Genomic DNA, 13,877 nt, shown 5'->3' with positions numbered 1-13,877 from the left:
GACAAGCGAGAAAGGAATAAAGCAAACACAGCAGCTTTTCAGTGACCATTGCCGGATCACGGAATCACAGGATCCTGTAAAGCCGGGGTCTGCAAAGTGGTTTTAAAAATAATAACTCAGATCTGTAAGCACTTCTCAGTTGTACATGAATAAAGTGAAATTATGTTGCCTGTTAAGGCAACATAGGGGATCCAAAAGGGAGATCTTGAACGGTAGCTGAGAGGTGTAGATGGATTTGTGCTTCTGTGTGGAGAAGACTGCCATGAACCATCATCCCTCACTTGTTTGGCTTGTGGCATCTCCACAAAGACACCAGTTTTCAGGAGCTCGGTGGATGTACAGAGACAATCTGAACATTGTGTGACTGTAACACACCTGTATAATCACAGAATGACTGGGGTTGAAGGGACCTCTGGAGATCATCCAGTCCAACCCACCTGCTAACGCAGGGTCACCAGAGCAGATCACACAGGAAGGTGTCCAGGTGGGTTTGAATGTCTCCAGAGAAGGAGACTCCACAACCTCTCTGGGCAGCCTGGGCCAGGCTCTGGTACCTCACAGTGAAGAAGTTTCTCCTCATATTCAGATGGAACCTCCTGTGTTTCAGTCTGTGTCCATTGCCCCTCATCCTGTCATTGGGCACCACTTTTACATGGATGGGCAGCAGCCAGTTCCTGATGGACGCACCTGGAGTGGAAAAAGAGTCACAAGTACCTGAATTGCTTAAAGGAGATCCAGCTGATGTCCCTCAACAGTGAATGATTAAGTTGAATTAAGCCACTGCAACAGAACAACGTGGAGTTCGTTTCTCCTCCTACAGACAAATGTGAGTCTCTTGTGTCACATACCAAAAGACTGGAAAAAGATGCTTTATGCCTAGGCTGGGAAGTTGGTTTTGAGGATGAGGCTTTAGGAAGGAGAAATCTGCATTTTCCTCATTTACAAGATCCCAATACATTTCCCAGTACAGAGCGCTGCATCTAACAGCAGTTGAGTGGGTGAGCAGACATTTCCTACAAGTTCACAAACAAAAGAGTATTTAACATGATGTGAAAGCTCTTTTTCTCAGCTTTAAAAAGTGAATCAGGATTCACCCTCACATCAACACCTGAACATCAGACACCCAAGAGTGATTTAGTCAACTCGGGCTGTGTTTGCAGGCAACGGGGAGCAGCAGGTACCTTTGCAGGGTTAGGAATCATTTTAGGACAGAAGGGGGGACTCGCTGCTCAACGGGGACCGTTTCTCTGCTGTCTGATGCAAGGTGGCCAATTTAGACTGAAACACCCAGAGTCCATCAAAAATGCAAGTGTAAAATTTTGGCATTATGTTTGGAGCAAGGGGATGGATTTTTGAGCAATTTCTCACCACTACATGAACACGCTTGACTATAAACACACATTCAAAGAGAATAAAAGATTGACAGGTGTCAGGGATTCACACAGAAATTGCCCTTTTCTTCAATTCACTTGTCTCCCCCCGATTTTTCCTGTTAAAGTCCAAAAGCATCATTGATGTCCATTGCCACAGATGTGAGTCGGAACATATTCACTGCTTCTCCTCAGGCTCCCATCTGGTGGTTTTTCAGCCTAAATAAATCAACCGAGCTCCTGTCTCATTACTATCACATAGAAAACAGCTGGAACAGCCTGTCCAGATACGGTGCTGGCTGCAAGTGTGACCCTCACAAACAAATTCTGGTAACAACCGGGCACATTTTCCGCCTTGCTGTAAAAATTCACCACTAATTGAGCGATTATACAACCCCAACAGCAAACGAGATGGATGTTGTAAGGTAAACACCGAACCCTGCTCCAGCTTCTGCTTTTTGTCAAGCGGCTGCAACATCACTGTGAGATTTGATATAAAAATTACTGGTAAAAAGCAGCTGTTTCTTCAAAACACAGTCTACTTTGTACATCAAGTTATTTCAATGTTTTATTATGACAATTTACATGTCATATTTATATGAAAGAAATGACAGTAGATATTATAACCAAAAAAAAAACCATTATGAAAGAAAAGTTACACAATTGGGCCTCCAAGCTATAAAATGGCTTTAGGCCCAGCTTATACACAAAGAGTTCTGACCAGACTGTAGTGAGAGACAACGCTGAACAATTCATTAACAAAAATATTGGCACCAGCCTTGACATTTTTGTTTTTACTTCATTTACAAGGAATACAGTATTTAAACAGTTGTGTACTGCGAATCTAAAAACATCAGCTGTTAATAAACTGCAGTTAACCCTTTGAGCACTGAGGCCACCGTGACTTCCATTTAAAAAGAAGTTGTAATGCATCGTGTTTTACATGCACGTGATATTAGTGGTGTGTGTGTGTGGGGGGGAGACGACAGTGAAAGCACCACCCGATTTATGTGCAACAAGAATTAACACTTCCAGTTTATTTCAACGTTATCTCCCCCCACCCCGCACACAGTGTGTGTCCTTTCAGTCCTTTGATACTGTAACAAGTCATGATTGAAGATTGAAAAACCAAGGTTCAGGAGTCCAGAAACGCAAGGGTTAAACTCTACCTAAAGAGCTTCAGCTTGTGGAACTTCACTCTTTAGAGAAAGAAAGCAAAAGTGAGGTCAACTGTGAATGAGACCATTTTTTAAGGAACTCAAGGTTTCTTTGCAAACATAGAAACAGCACGCAGGAGTAAAACAAAACTGTATTTCGTGTATCTTAAATTTTAACGGTCCTATCTGGCAGGTTGGATCTAATTCTCACAGAATATTGGAGGAGAACCGTTCCGCGAGTGAGTAACATGGGACGCTGAGTATCCTCAGTGTTTGACGTACGGGCTCTGCATCTACGTGACAACCGCCATGCACACCGAGAACAGCCACGTTCTGCTTTGGCGCCGGTCACACACCAACTGCCGTGGGATGGCTGTGACACAGGTAGGAACCGGCGACCACCTTGGCGTAAATGACAAATTGATTTAATTGCGTTAAGAGGGATGAGTACCGTTGTCGTGAATACAGGAATAAGATACCGTACAAGATTTTAGAGTCCATATAGCAAATATGAGATGGAAAACAAGACGCATAGCTTTATGATTCGGATTCCTTTTCTACCACTAACTTGAGTAGCAGATTAGTATCTATTAAAGACTTTTAACACTCTAATTAACAAACGGTGCACTGGTAACTAGGCCTATCATATGTTTTAGTAGAAGGAGGACTTTATGTCCGTCGAATCATTTAAGTCAAGTTTTGTCAGACTAATCTAAGTATCGCTAATCAGTTGTGTGGGACATAGGAACAAACAACAAAGCAAACTGTGCGGACTCGGACCGATGTCCCCAAACGTTGTCCTAATACTCTATGGACTGATCCTAATTTTCTCTATGTTGCGCTGATGGAACGTGACCGACTCCCTCAAGGAAGGAGACCTCAGAGAGATGTTCCTGTTGCTCTGAAGGTCAAGATAAGAGCTAAACTGGAGGCCTTGCGTTGGAAATACAGTCTGTAAAGGCCGTTTAAAGTAGCTTTAAGGCCTGTTCAAGACGTGTCTTGTGAATGGTTTGCACACACATTTCCATTCCGCTTCCCTCCATCTATTCCCCATCTCCTGCCGGTAGCGGAACGAGTGTTCCAAACGCAGGAGGACGTGACTGTCTGCACCTGGGGAACCAGTGAGACCGACTATACACAAAGTGCTGCAAAGTGCACAAAGTAAACCAGCCGAGCGGCCAGAGCCACTCTACCCTTCAGCTCTCCTTAGAAACCTTTGGGGTTCTACGTAGCAATAGGTTTGCGGACACGTGTGCTGTCGTGAAGCACCGTGTCCCCTCTAACTGCTCTATTGTCCCCTCTCCTACTCCTCAGCTCAGGTGTGGGGTGCCGGCATTTATGAAATGATAGTCAAAAACCCAAGCTGTAGGATTTCCTTTTAATTGCAGTTAAATCTGGAGCCTTTATACCACATATTCAATTATAAAATCATCTCTACTTTAGAGTGTTTTATCCTTTCCCCCAGAAGCTGTACACATTTTTAAGTGTCATACTAAGCAATATACATCTTTTGCAATATACAAAATAAGTTAAATTACTCTGAAGCATCGGGACAATCAGTTCCCAAGCACATGTTTTGGCCATTTGAAGCTATCTCAGTTACACCGAATCTAAAATAAGAGCTTGGTAAGTGATGCATGTTTGCAGAAGTAACTATTATAATCTTTGATACCCTAAATGCTGGGTGTCCAGCTTCAGAAATCATTTTCAGTTGATAAATATTGCTGAAGCGAGACCTCTCCACTAGGTCTCAGATTTGGGTACCCAATGCTAAAGCACCGAAAATTAGTCATATAGAATCATACACCAGTTCATACTGGTCAAAAATAAGGATAATTTCTGGTGGATTTTTTTATTTCCTGCCTTCCAATGTTTTAAGTGAGATATAATCCCTACCCCAACTGGTAAGGAAGGGGAAGAAAGGAAAAACGACCAGGAAATGTGGGCTTGCTCCTGCAAATCCTTATTTCAGCCAATATCCTCCATGCTTCTGCATTAGTTTTAACCATGTAAGGAATTGCAGAATTGTGCTTTTTCACATGAATTGCTGCGGCTTCCCCCACCATATTCAACACGTGTTTCTTCAGAAAGTTATTGTTTCTGTTTGAAGATATTTGTTCTTTCATATATATTTATACATGTAAGGATTTTACATACTCAGTGAATCGGAAGCATACGACAAATTTAAATAAATATCGAGGGTGCGCGCTGTACATTATATCCGTATTACAAGCCTGTGAATAGTAGTCACTGCACATGTACCACAACCAATTTTCGAGGCCTATATGTTGCCATTTTGAACTAGACGATACAAATCTCTTCATCAGACCAGTTCTGGGGTCTAGCATTACTGCCACAATTTATTTCCATTACTGTGTACAAAGTGAGTTAAAAAAGCAGATGCCATAAAAATCGCTCATTTACTTCTCCTAAAACAAGCTGGTGAAAATATGGGATTTGAAATAATTATTTGAACGTTTAGACCGGGCCTTCCTATTGAAGAGCATTGAAAACCAAGTTATAAGCGCCTGAAAACAGAGATATAACACGGACACCATGACAACGTGCTATTAAAATTCTAAACCAGTTGGAACATCTGGATACCAATGCAGTTCAATGATAGATACGAAGACAGGACAAGTGTACCACTACCATACAATTATTCTCTTGCCAACGTATCTTTTTTTCCCCTTGATGTTCTATCAATAAGGTCTCTCACCAAGAATTTGGACGCAGCAATTAAAAACCAGAAGTGAACAGAAAACAAGTCCAACTAAGTCATTAGCTCCTGCTATATGAAGAATAACTAACACACGTCAATCCAAAGAAATCTTGTAATGTATTTCATAAATGAGCAATTTAGGAAATAAAAGCATCTCTGTTTCTCTTGAGTGCTGGTAGGACAGAGCAATCCTGATGCAGTAATTTTGTAATGAAATTCAAGATGTATGAAGTCAAACTGTCAGAGAGCTGATTGTTCAGCACTGATTTTCCTACAAGATTTCAACACCAAGGTGGGTTTTTTTCAGTAGTTGGGTGATGTCGTTTCCCAGTTTAAAATCCAGAATATGCTCAGGTTTAGCCAACTCTCTAACTAGAGGACAGCACCTGCACTGAAACTTTTGATTTCTTAATTCTACCACCCTTCTGGCTAATTAACACACCAAATTCATTAATTACAGAGCAGATCCACTGTGCACTTTGTCCCTGATAGTCACACGAGCTGCACGCAAGAACGCAAACAGTCATCGTTTATTCGGTGACACAAACCAGGTCCATTCCTCCCCTCAATCTATACGTTCATCCCCTCACCAAAGCTACTTAAAGCACACACAGAAATCAATTCACTTTCTTCCCAGTTACACTCTTTTCGTTTGCAGATAAAAAAGACAAAGCCTTTAGTGACAACCTGTGTGGAATAAACAAGTTTGTTCAATAAATGTTGAGCCAACAGCTGCTTGATCTTTTATTCTTAAATCCATTATATTAAAATATAATCCACAGCAAGCTTGCTTTCACTGTTTCTTATCCAGTTTGTTAGCCCCAAATCACACCTGGAGATCAAGATATTTAATTGTTGATCTCACAAGGAGTAAAAAAGGGCACAGGACTAAGTACCTGGAGGACATTTCCAGTCTGGAGATATTTTCCACCAAGCAGGAAGCTTTAGAAATGAGAGAAATAAAGAGTTTTAAAATGTTAGACTTTCTTAGGATGTTTTTTTGGCAGTTTTTACTCGTGCAACATTCCCACAGGTCTAAGGAGGATGAAACTGTCTCAGGTACCAGAGGTGACTTCTTAGAAAAGTTGTTTTTGCAAAGTGACCTATAGAAAGTAAAACTTGGTAACAACTTGTAAGGACTTGACCTTCCAATTCTGCTTCCTGGTCTTTCCTGCTTTTATATCACTCCCTAACTCAGTTCTCAAGTTTTCCCTGGTTGGTATATTCACTATTGTAACTCCTTTCCTACATTCACAATTACTTGTTTGTGAAGTATGTAATATTTGGGGCCGACTCTACAAGCAAGAATGTTTACTACAGACACAAAAATGCTCCATCAGGCAGCAAAACAGAAGACAGTACTGCCAAAACAAATGAGAAACCATCGGTTGCACAGCGTTGCTGCATGTGAATCAGATTGCACTGCAAATATTAAGAATGCCCAGCAATTATTAACATTGGAAAGTAGAAGCCATATGTTCTTGCTTGTTTTAAAACACAAGTAGATTAGAAATGTAGAAGCACAATGTTTATGCCTCTCCCAGGCAAAGAAAAACACTATGGTAGTGTAAAATGCTACATCTGCTTTTTAAGAACTCATTCAAAGCTTCTGTGGCTTTTCACTACCCTGTTTTCATATCTGCTCATGAAAACAATAGTTAACATCGATATGGTGGAAAAAAATATGTCACCTTTAATGGAATTAAACTCTCATTTAGAAACTGAGCGATTTCTCATTGTTTTCAGTCACAAGCTTGCTTAGCGCAGCAGATAACGAAGGCGTTCCAGCTTTTTGCGGCTCTGAAAATTCTAGTTGTGTAGCGGGATACATGCACTGCTACAACCCAAATGAGCAAGGGTCATGGAGTGGTTCTGATAAAACTCACAGAGAAAGAGGTGGGGAAACAAAACCAAGACTTTTAAGGCCAGAAGACAGGTAATTTTTAGACCTAGGTTTTCTAGAGAGGTATTTAGTAAAGGCCTAATGCCAGTTTTATTACAAGAAAACAGAAGTGCTTAATGACCGACTAGTAAATACAATAGAATGGAAGGGGATGGGGTGGGAAAGGAGAACTCACTCCTCGGTGGCAGCAGCAGTTTCGGTGCATCCATTGCCAGCAACGGACATAAACACCAGTCAAAAATCCAAATCTCAGAGCAAAAGGATTAATAACTGTGACCTTTTTGGATTTCAACGCTCGGCAGATCTGTTTGAGCCGTGTGTGTGCTCCGACACGTCCAAATGCTACAGCCTGCGTCTTCAGAGTAAAGAGAAAACTGAATGCTACCCAAACCAAATTTCAGCTTTGCTCTTCCTTATGTGCCTCTTTTCTTTTGTCATCTTTATTTTCTTGAATAAAAGCACATATCACTTCACTGGATGAGATGTCTTGGAGCCAAGCGTTTTCTCTCAGCAATGCTGCCTTCTTGAAATCAGTTGGTCACGTGGCAATTATTAAAATGGATTTTAAGAAAATTCTAATGGCCAAAGGCCAACACTACATTCAAAACCTGCTAATACATCCAGGCAGATAAGTAAAATCAAAACAAAAACCACACACACACACACACACAAACCCCAAAGAGAAAACCTCCAAAAGGAAAACTGTTCCATTTGTTTACTTCAATTTGAAGTAGATATTAACATGAATGGACCAGTCGCGGTTTATTTGAAAACAAAAATATCCCTCAATCCTCTGACGCGCTGTCGTTCTGTGGTCAACGCCGTTCGGACAAACGCATTTCACTCCGAAAACTCCAACAGATGTAGCCGGGCAGCTCTTTTTGTCTGGCAAAAGTTTGCAGCACGTCAAGACGCCATCCGACTTACAGACCGACTTCCCAGCGACCGTGCGGAGACCGGCGGATGAACCACGCGCAGCATCGCTTTACAAACTCGTGGCCTAGCGTGTTTCCACTGTCAAAAACGTCATTACAGTACACTTTACTGTACAAACACTTTAAAGGATGTTTATTAGGAAAGTCTGCAAGTCATAATGGATAGTAGAGTTCTTGTTTATGGTACCTTCTTGGCCTCTAATAATTCGGTTTGCCTCCTGTATTAAAATCAAACTGCTTTTCCATGAAGGTGATTACTAAAATGAGCTATGGTATGTTAACCTACAACTCACAAAATGCGACAGTACAGACATTAATTTGTTTAACTGTCTGTTAAGTTGTAATCTAAGTTGTGAACATTTAAATATAATATATATCTCATATGAAAAAGCTAAAGCACAAGTGCTTCTGCATCCCCCCCCCTCCCGCCCCCCACCTTGAGCCAAACCCACCCCAGTTCCGGTTTGGGCCCTGACCGATTTGGAATGCTTTCTTAGGCCACCCATTTCCACAAATTTGTACGCACTCAGGAAATATAAAGTCAAAAATATACAAATCTCTTGTTGTTATAAGGTTTTTGTGAGTGAAATTACCCAGGACCATGGACTTGGAAGGAGAAAAGGGGCGGGGGGGGGGTTGGTTAAGAGAGGGAATTTACAGCAATCATCTTCAAAGTTCAAAACTGGTCACTTCACAGAAAGACTGCAGGACTGGTGAAATTCTTGCTTCTAAAAAGTGATACTGTAGTGGAGAATTTTCTAGGAAAAATAAAACAGCTTTTAATAACTGGCCCGCTGGTATGAGCTACCGTGGAATAAATTAGCACAAAAATGGAAGTCTTATAACTGTTCACTGTTACAGACGTAATCAACAAGGTCAGTCACTCTCAAAAGTTCGTCTTCGTCTTCCTCCGGCCCTACCGCCTCCTGCCCGCTGCTCGTGCCATTGGGCGCCAGGCTGGCGCTGGCCGTGCTGTCCTTGGGCGCCTGGGTCTTCTCGCCGGGTTTGCCGATCAAGTTCTCGATGGTTTTCCCTGGGCTCTGTCCATTGGTGGAAGGCAAGTCCACCAGGCTGTAGTCCAAAGGGCTCTCTACTTTGCCTACATTATCAAAGTCATCTTCGTCATCGCTTTCTATCCGGTAGCAGTGCTTCTTGGCGTTGTCTTGAGGAGCTTGCGGCGCTGGCAGCTTATTCGCAGGAGCGGGGTTTTCCGCGTCGTCGTTGGCGTTTTCGCAGTTGTCTTCGTCGTCCGTTTCGATTCGGTTCAGCCGTTTGCGGACAGGTCTCCCTTCATCTTCCTCGTCCTCTCCTTCCTCCTCAGAGTAGTCGTCTGTACTTCGCCGGCGTTTTCGAACTAATCGCTTTGACGCCTTTGTGGATTCGTCATCCTCGGAGTTCTTAGATGTGTAGCTCTCTGGAATAAGCAGCAGACTTAAAGCCGTTAGCAAATCTGAGCACAACCAAAACAATTACACTTTATTTTTCACCTTTCACACTCATTAAAAAGCCATTTCTCTCTCTCACCACACACATTTCCATCTCCTTCCTCAGTTTTCCCAAATACTTGCATTATTTCTACTTTTAAAATCAATTGCTCAAGAAGCCACGACTAACCATTTGTTGATATTCTGGTTTCCCATATGAGGAACACCAGAGGCTTTGGAGGCTGATGTGTTCACCTCCAAAAACAATAACTGCATTCCAGGAATAACGCAGAACCGTATCCCTCATTTCACAGCACCCACTTTACACCCTTCCAAGAACTAAGATCCCAAACAACAGCTGCACTATCATAAAAAGATATAGATCTATGTCTATACATATATACACAAGTATTCCCCTGCCACTCCCAAATTATATACAACTTCTTCCAAAGCACATGAACGCTGCCTAAATGTCACGTGAAGCTTGTTGCCCTTTAACAGAAGTCTATTGGGTTTTTTGGCGAACTGGAATATCACCTACACGCTGCCAACCTTTCTGCTGACCCTTCATGGCTTCGGTGAGAAAAGATAGATACTGAAGATTTAAACAGCAAACACCACTTGATGTCTCCATTAGAAATGCATGTGAATTGTTATTTTAAAGGGTATTAATTAATGCAGGTTTAAGTTGCGTGAGAATCAGAGTTGCTGTATTTTCAACAGAATTACACTTCAGTAACACTGTTATGTTTTATAGCTGTGGGACAGTACTGCAATGGTACCCAGTGGTGCTAATTTTAATAGGCAAAAAATCAGTACCAAAAACACCTGAGGAAACGGGATTTCATGGAGAAAATACATTGTTAGTCAGGTAGCGAAAAACTCTCTGTAGTTCTTAGAGAGCGTATAGATCCTCTTCCAATAACAGAATATATTGAAGTGTATGATCAAATTGGAGATATTATATGGTTATATTACATACTTGTTTCCCTTCATCTAAAAGGATTCGCTAACACTCTAAATTCAGGCCAGCACTTCCAAAACTTACCTACAAATCAGAGGTGCTCGGCATTTTCGGAGGAAGCTGAGTGCCCATTGCAGCCCTAACGCTCAGCAGCTCTTAATGCTGGACCTGAAGTCTCATAAGCTCACCCACAATGCGAACCATCCAAAAGTTGGTTTAGTAAAAGTTAATTTTACATCTGAACATACACCAGTCGCTCACAGTGTGACTGATGTTTCGAGAGCAGGTTTCCTCTATGCTTATCATGGGAGATTGAATGAATCTTAACCACCAGCACAAATATAATCAGGGCACCAAAAAGAATACTTTTGAAAGGAAGAGAATCTTTAAAGACTCATAGGATGAAGGTTTATGGGCTCTTAACAGAAAAGTGGCCAAAGGGTTACATGAATGCCAGTTTTGGGATCCCAGCACAGTAAATTTGGACCTGGATGTCAGGATTAGGGACGATGATGACTTTAAGAAGTGATCGTAATGGTGCACCGTGAAGTACCAGTGGCCTGGTTCAGAAGGAAACAGTTTCTGAGAAACACCACAGAATTCTAGAAAGAAGGTTCTCCAAAAATCTCTGAATTATATACAGTTTTCATGCTAATGCTGATGTATATTAGCTCCTTAGCTGTTCATTTTACCTTCACTATCTGAAGTGGAGAGCCTGCGTTTATGAACTCTTCTTAACTCCTTTCCGTATCGGACACTTTTCTGGGAGCCATCACTTTCTGAATCTTCCTTATAATTAACTTGTCTCTTCTGATTCCGTCTTGATCTTCTCCTCCTGGTTTCCAGATAATCGTCGTCACTGTAATCTGTGTACTCACCACTCTCTGTAAAGAAGAAACCAATGATGTGAGTTACTTCATTACAGCAAAACTGCATTCATTTCGATAATAAAATCATGTACTCTTCCAGCACCGGAGCATCCCAACCATCAGGGCTCATTACCCTGACCTATTCCAGGCTCATGGTATCAGTTCCAACCATTCATCACCAGCGTAGAACTGCCCGGTTTTAAAATCTTCTCACAAACCTTTTTCCTCGTCTCCCTCAAACTCCTCCAGAACAGGTTTCCTTCCAGTGTTTTTCTTCCCTCAGCTCTACTGGTGCCAAAGATGCTGCCTCTACAATTCCTGACAGCTGAAACAACCGTACTGAATCGGAGTTGATGATGCACGTTACTGCTGACACTGGAAAGTCCTTTCTGTTTTTAAAGTTAATTGTATTCTACTCAAACATCTTTAAGAATAGGTAGATGAAAAACCACTGACAAATGAAACTCCAGGTAAGACCTGAGTTATAGAATTTAAGTCTCACTTGATCGTGAGTTTGCTTAAAACAGAAACTGTACAGAAGAAACTTACCACCATTCACAGTTCCTCCTGCACCCGTCTACTGCAGCTCGTGTCTTTAAGAATTAAAGTTATTTGCATCACTTTAAATAGCCTTGAATCAACTTTAGCTGCTTTTTCACCAAGCTGTGCCAAAACAATGATCCCAAGATACATTTCTACACGTGTCACATACTGATCCTAAGTTATTGATTGACATGACCACAGCTCAAAGTGACATCCTTTTTCCTTCCTAAAATGTTAAAGAAAGAATCAGAGCAGCTCAACAACCACCACCACCATCTTCTGAGAGAAACTCCATCTCTGGAGACCGAACACAAAGCCGCTCGCAGCGCACCTTATGTCTTTAGCTCAAAATAGGGTTAAGGCAGGATCCTGAGGGACAACGACAGGGTAAAAGACCAAAATATCAGGACTATACTCTTAGATATGTAAGGAATCAGTTATTTTATCATGGTCGTGTGTTCACCAGGAAACAAATAGTTGCTCCTGGGCATCAGAGAATAAATGAACAACCTCTTTCGATGCTCCAGCTCAATGGTTTCAACCCTCTAGCTCCATCATTAAGAGTTTACAATGGGTACAGTGACACATTCCAGATAAGGAGAAACAACTATTGTCACTGCATAAAACTATCGTCATCTATCCATTTGTGAAACCTCCTGTTGGAAATCAGCACTTCAAAGCAACTCACGCCAACACGATCATCTACATTCTAGATACACATACACCACCGGAAAGGTAACACATACTGCAAAAAGTTGAAGCTCCAGTGAACTTTGTACCCTAAATTCATAATAAAAATACATAAAAATATCTAGGACTTTCTAGGATTGAGTCTCCAGTGAAGCAGAAACATGGAGGACAATCTTCAGATGTTTATCGTGAAAAGATAGAAGTATTGCATAGGGATTACACTCAAACTTCAAACCGGGCAAACAGCAAATGAACTGGTTGAAGGACAAGTAGAACAAAGTGAATTATTCACTTCTCCTGTGATGCAAGGGTTTTTAGTTAAAAAAAGATCAAAAAAGGATAATCATAGAAGAGACAGATTCAAGGTGCTATTACTTGCTTTCAAGCCTACCAGAGAACACAGAGTGCCAGAAAACTGAAGGAATTATTCTTCCATACAAAATGAGGGAAAATGTTTCTTTCAGAAATTTCTTCAAAGGTATTTGGAAGGTCTTCAAGTAGCTAAAAAGTGCATTTTTGCCTCCATCCTTTCTCCTCCCTACAATCATGTTCCAAACAGGAAGGTACAGGGTAGATGAAACCATCCACAAAGGCATTTTGAATCATAACACAAGCATTCATTTAAATATATAATTCCTTAAAATGCTGAGAACCTCATACTCAATAGCAGTTTCCTGCGCAACATTCGCAGCAGAATGAGCAGCAAAGTGCTTTAAAGCAAAGGTGACACCTTAGTTAGCATCCGTCATTACAGGAAATCGAGACTTCCACTCTTCCTCTCTCCAGAGTATTTAATATATTTAAAGACTTCTTATGCTCACCAGATTCTCTGCTTGAATTCTCCTCTGATTCTTCATCTTCGTCATCCTCAGAGTATTTTTTCTTGACTGTTTTCCTTCGTAACCGCCTGCTTTGCCTCATGGGCCTGGAGACGTGTCGCCTGGAAATGCGGGCACAGAACTCTGAATCGCTGTCTTCGTTGGATGGTGGGTCATCTTCACTTTCATCCAGATTCTCCTCCGATATAACAAACTCATCCTGAGATCTGTTCAAAGAGGCACCACAGACAACAGAGACAGGTATCAGAAATAACAGATTGAATCAGTATTTCTATTTTACAAGTAATGCATGAGCACACTTGAACGGATCAATGCGCTATTAATTCTGTGAGATTTCCACAAGCTACACTCATTGATCGGAAATATCCAGCATATTTAACTCAGGGTGCCACCGAAATGCCCTCAGCACAGTCACAGGTGAAAAACAAAGCTCAAAATTTGCATCTTTGTTGTATAGATTA

At 41.4% G+C, this 13,877-nt stretch overlaps 1 protein-coding gene across 2 annotated transcripts in view; it reads right to left on the bottom strand.

Annotated features, from left to right (window-relative positions):
• Nucleotides 1-6,677: 6,677 nt before the first annotated feature.
• The window catches only part of RSF1 (remodeling and spacing factor 1), a 60,362-nt gene continuing 53,162 nt past the window's right edge, over nucleotides 6,678-13,877 (bottom strand). For both annotated transcript variants that reach the window (XM_080363508.1, XM_080363509.1), the window contains exons 14-16: nucleotides 13,399-13,622; nucleotides 11,168-11,359; nucleotides 6,678-9,501 (exon numbers count right to left, since the gene is read on the bottom strand). In XM_080363508.1, the coding sequence (XP_080219634.1) occupies nucleotides 8,927-9,501; nucleotides 11,168-11,359; nucleotides 13,399-13,622 (991 nt within the window). In that variant the 3' untranslated portion in view covers nucleotides 6,678-8,926. The remainder of the gene's footprint in view (nucleotides 9,502-11,167; nucleotides 11,360-13,398; nucleotides 13,623-13,877) is intronic.

The sequence above is a fragment of the Nesoenas mayeri genome (genome assembly GCF_963082525.1).
Source record: "Nesoenas mayeri genome assembly, chromosome: 1".
NCBI lineage: Eukaryota > Metazoa > Chordata > Aves > Columbiformes > Columbidae > Nesoenas > Nesoenas mayeri.
The sequence above is the reverse complement of the archived record's forward strand: the minus strand, read 5'-3'. Positions and strand labels throughout refer to the sequence as shown.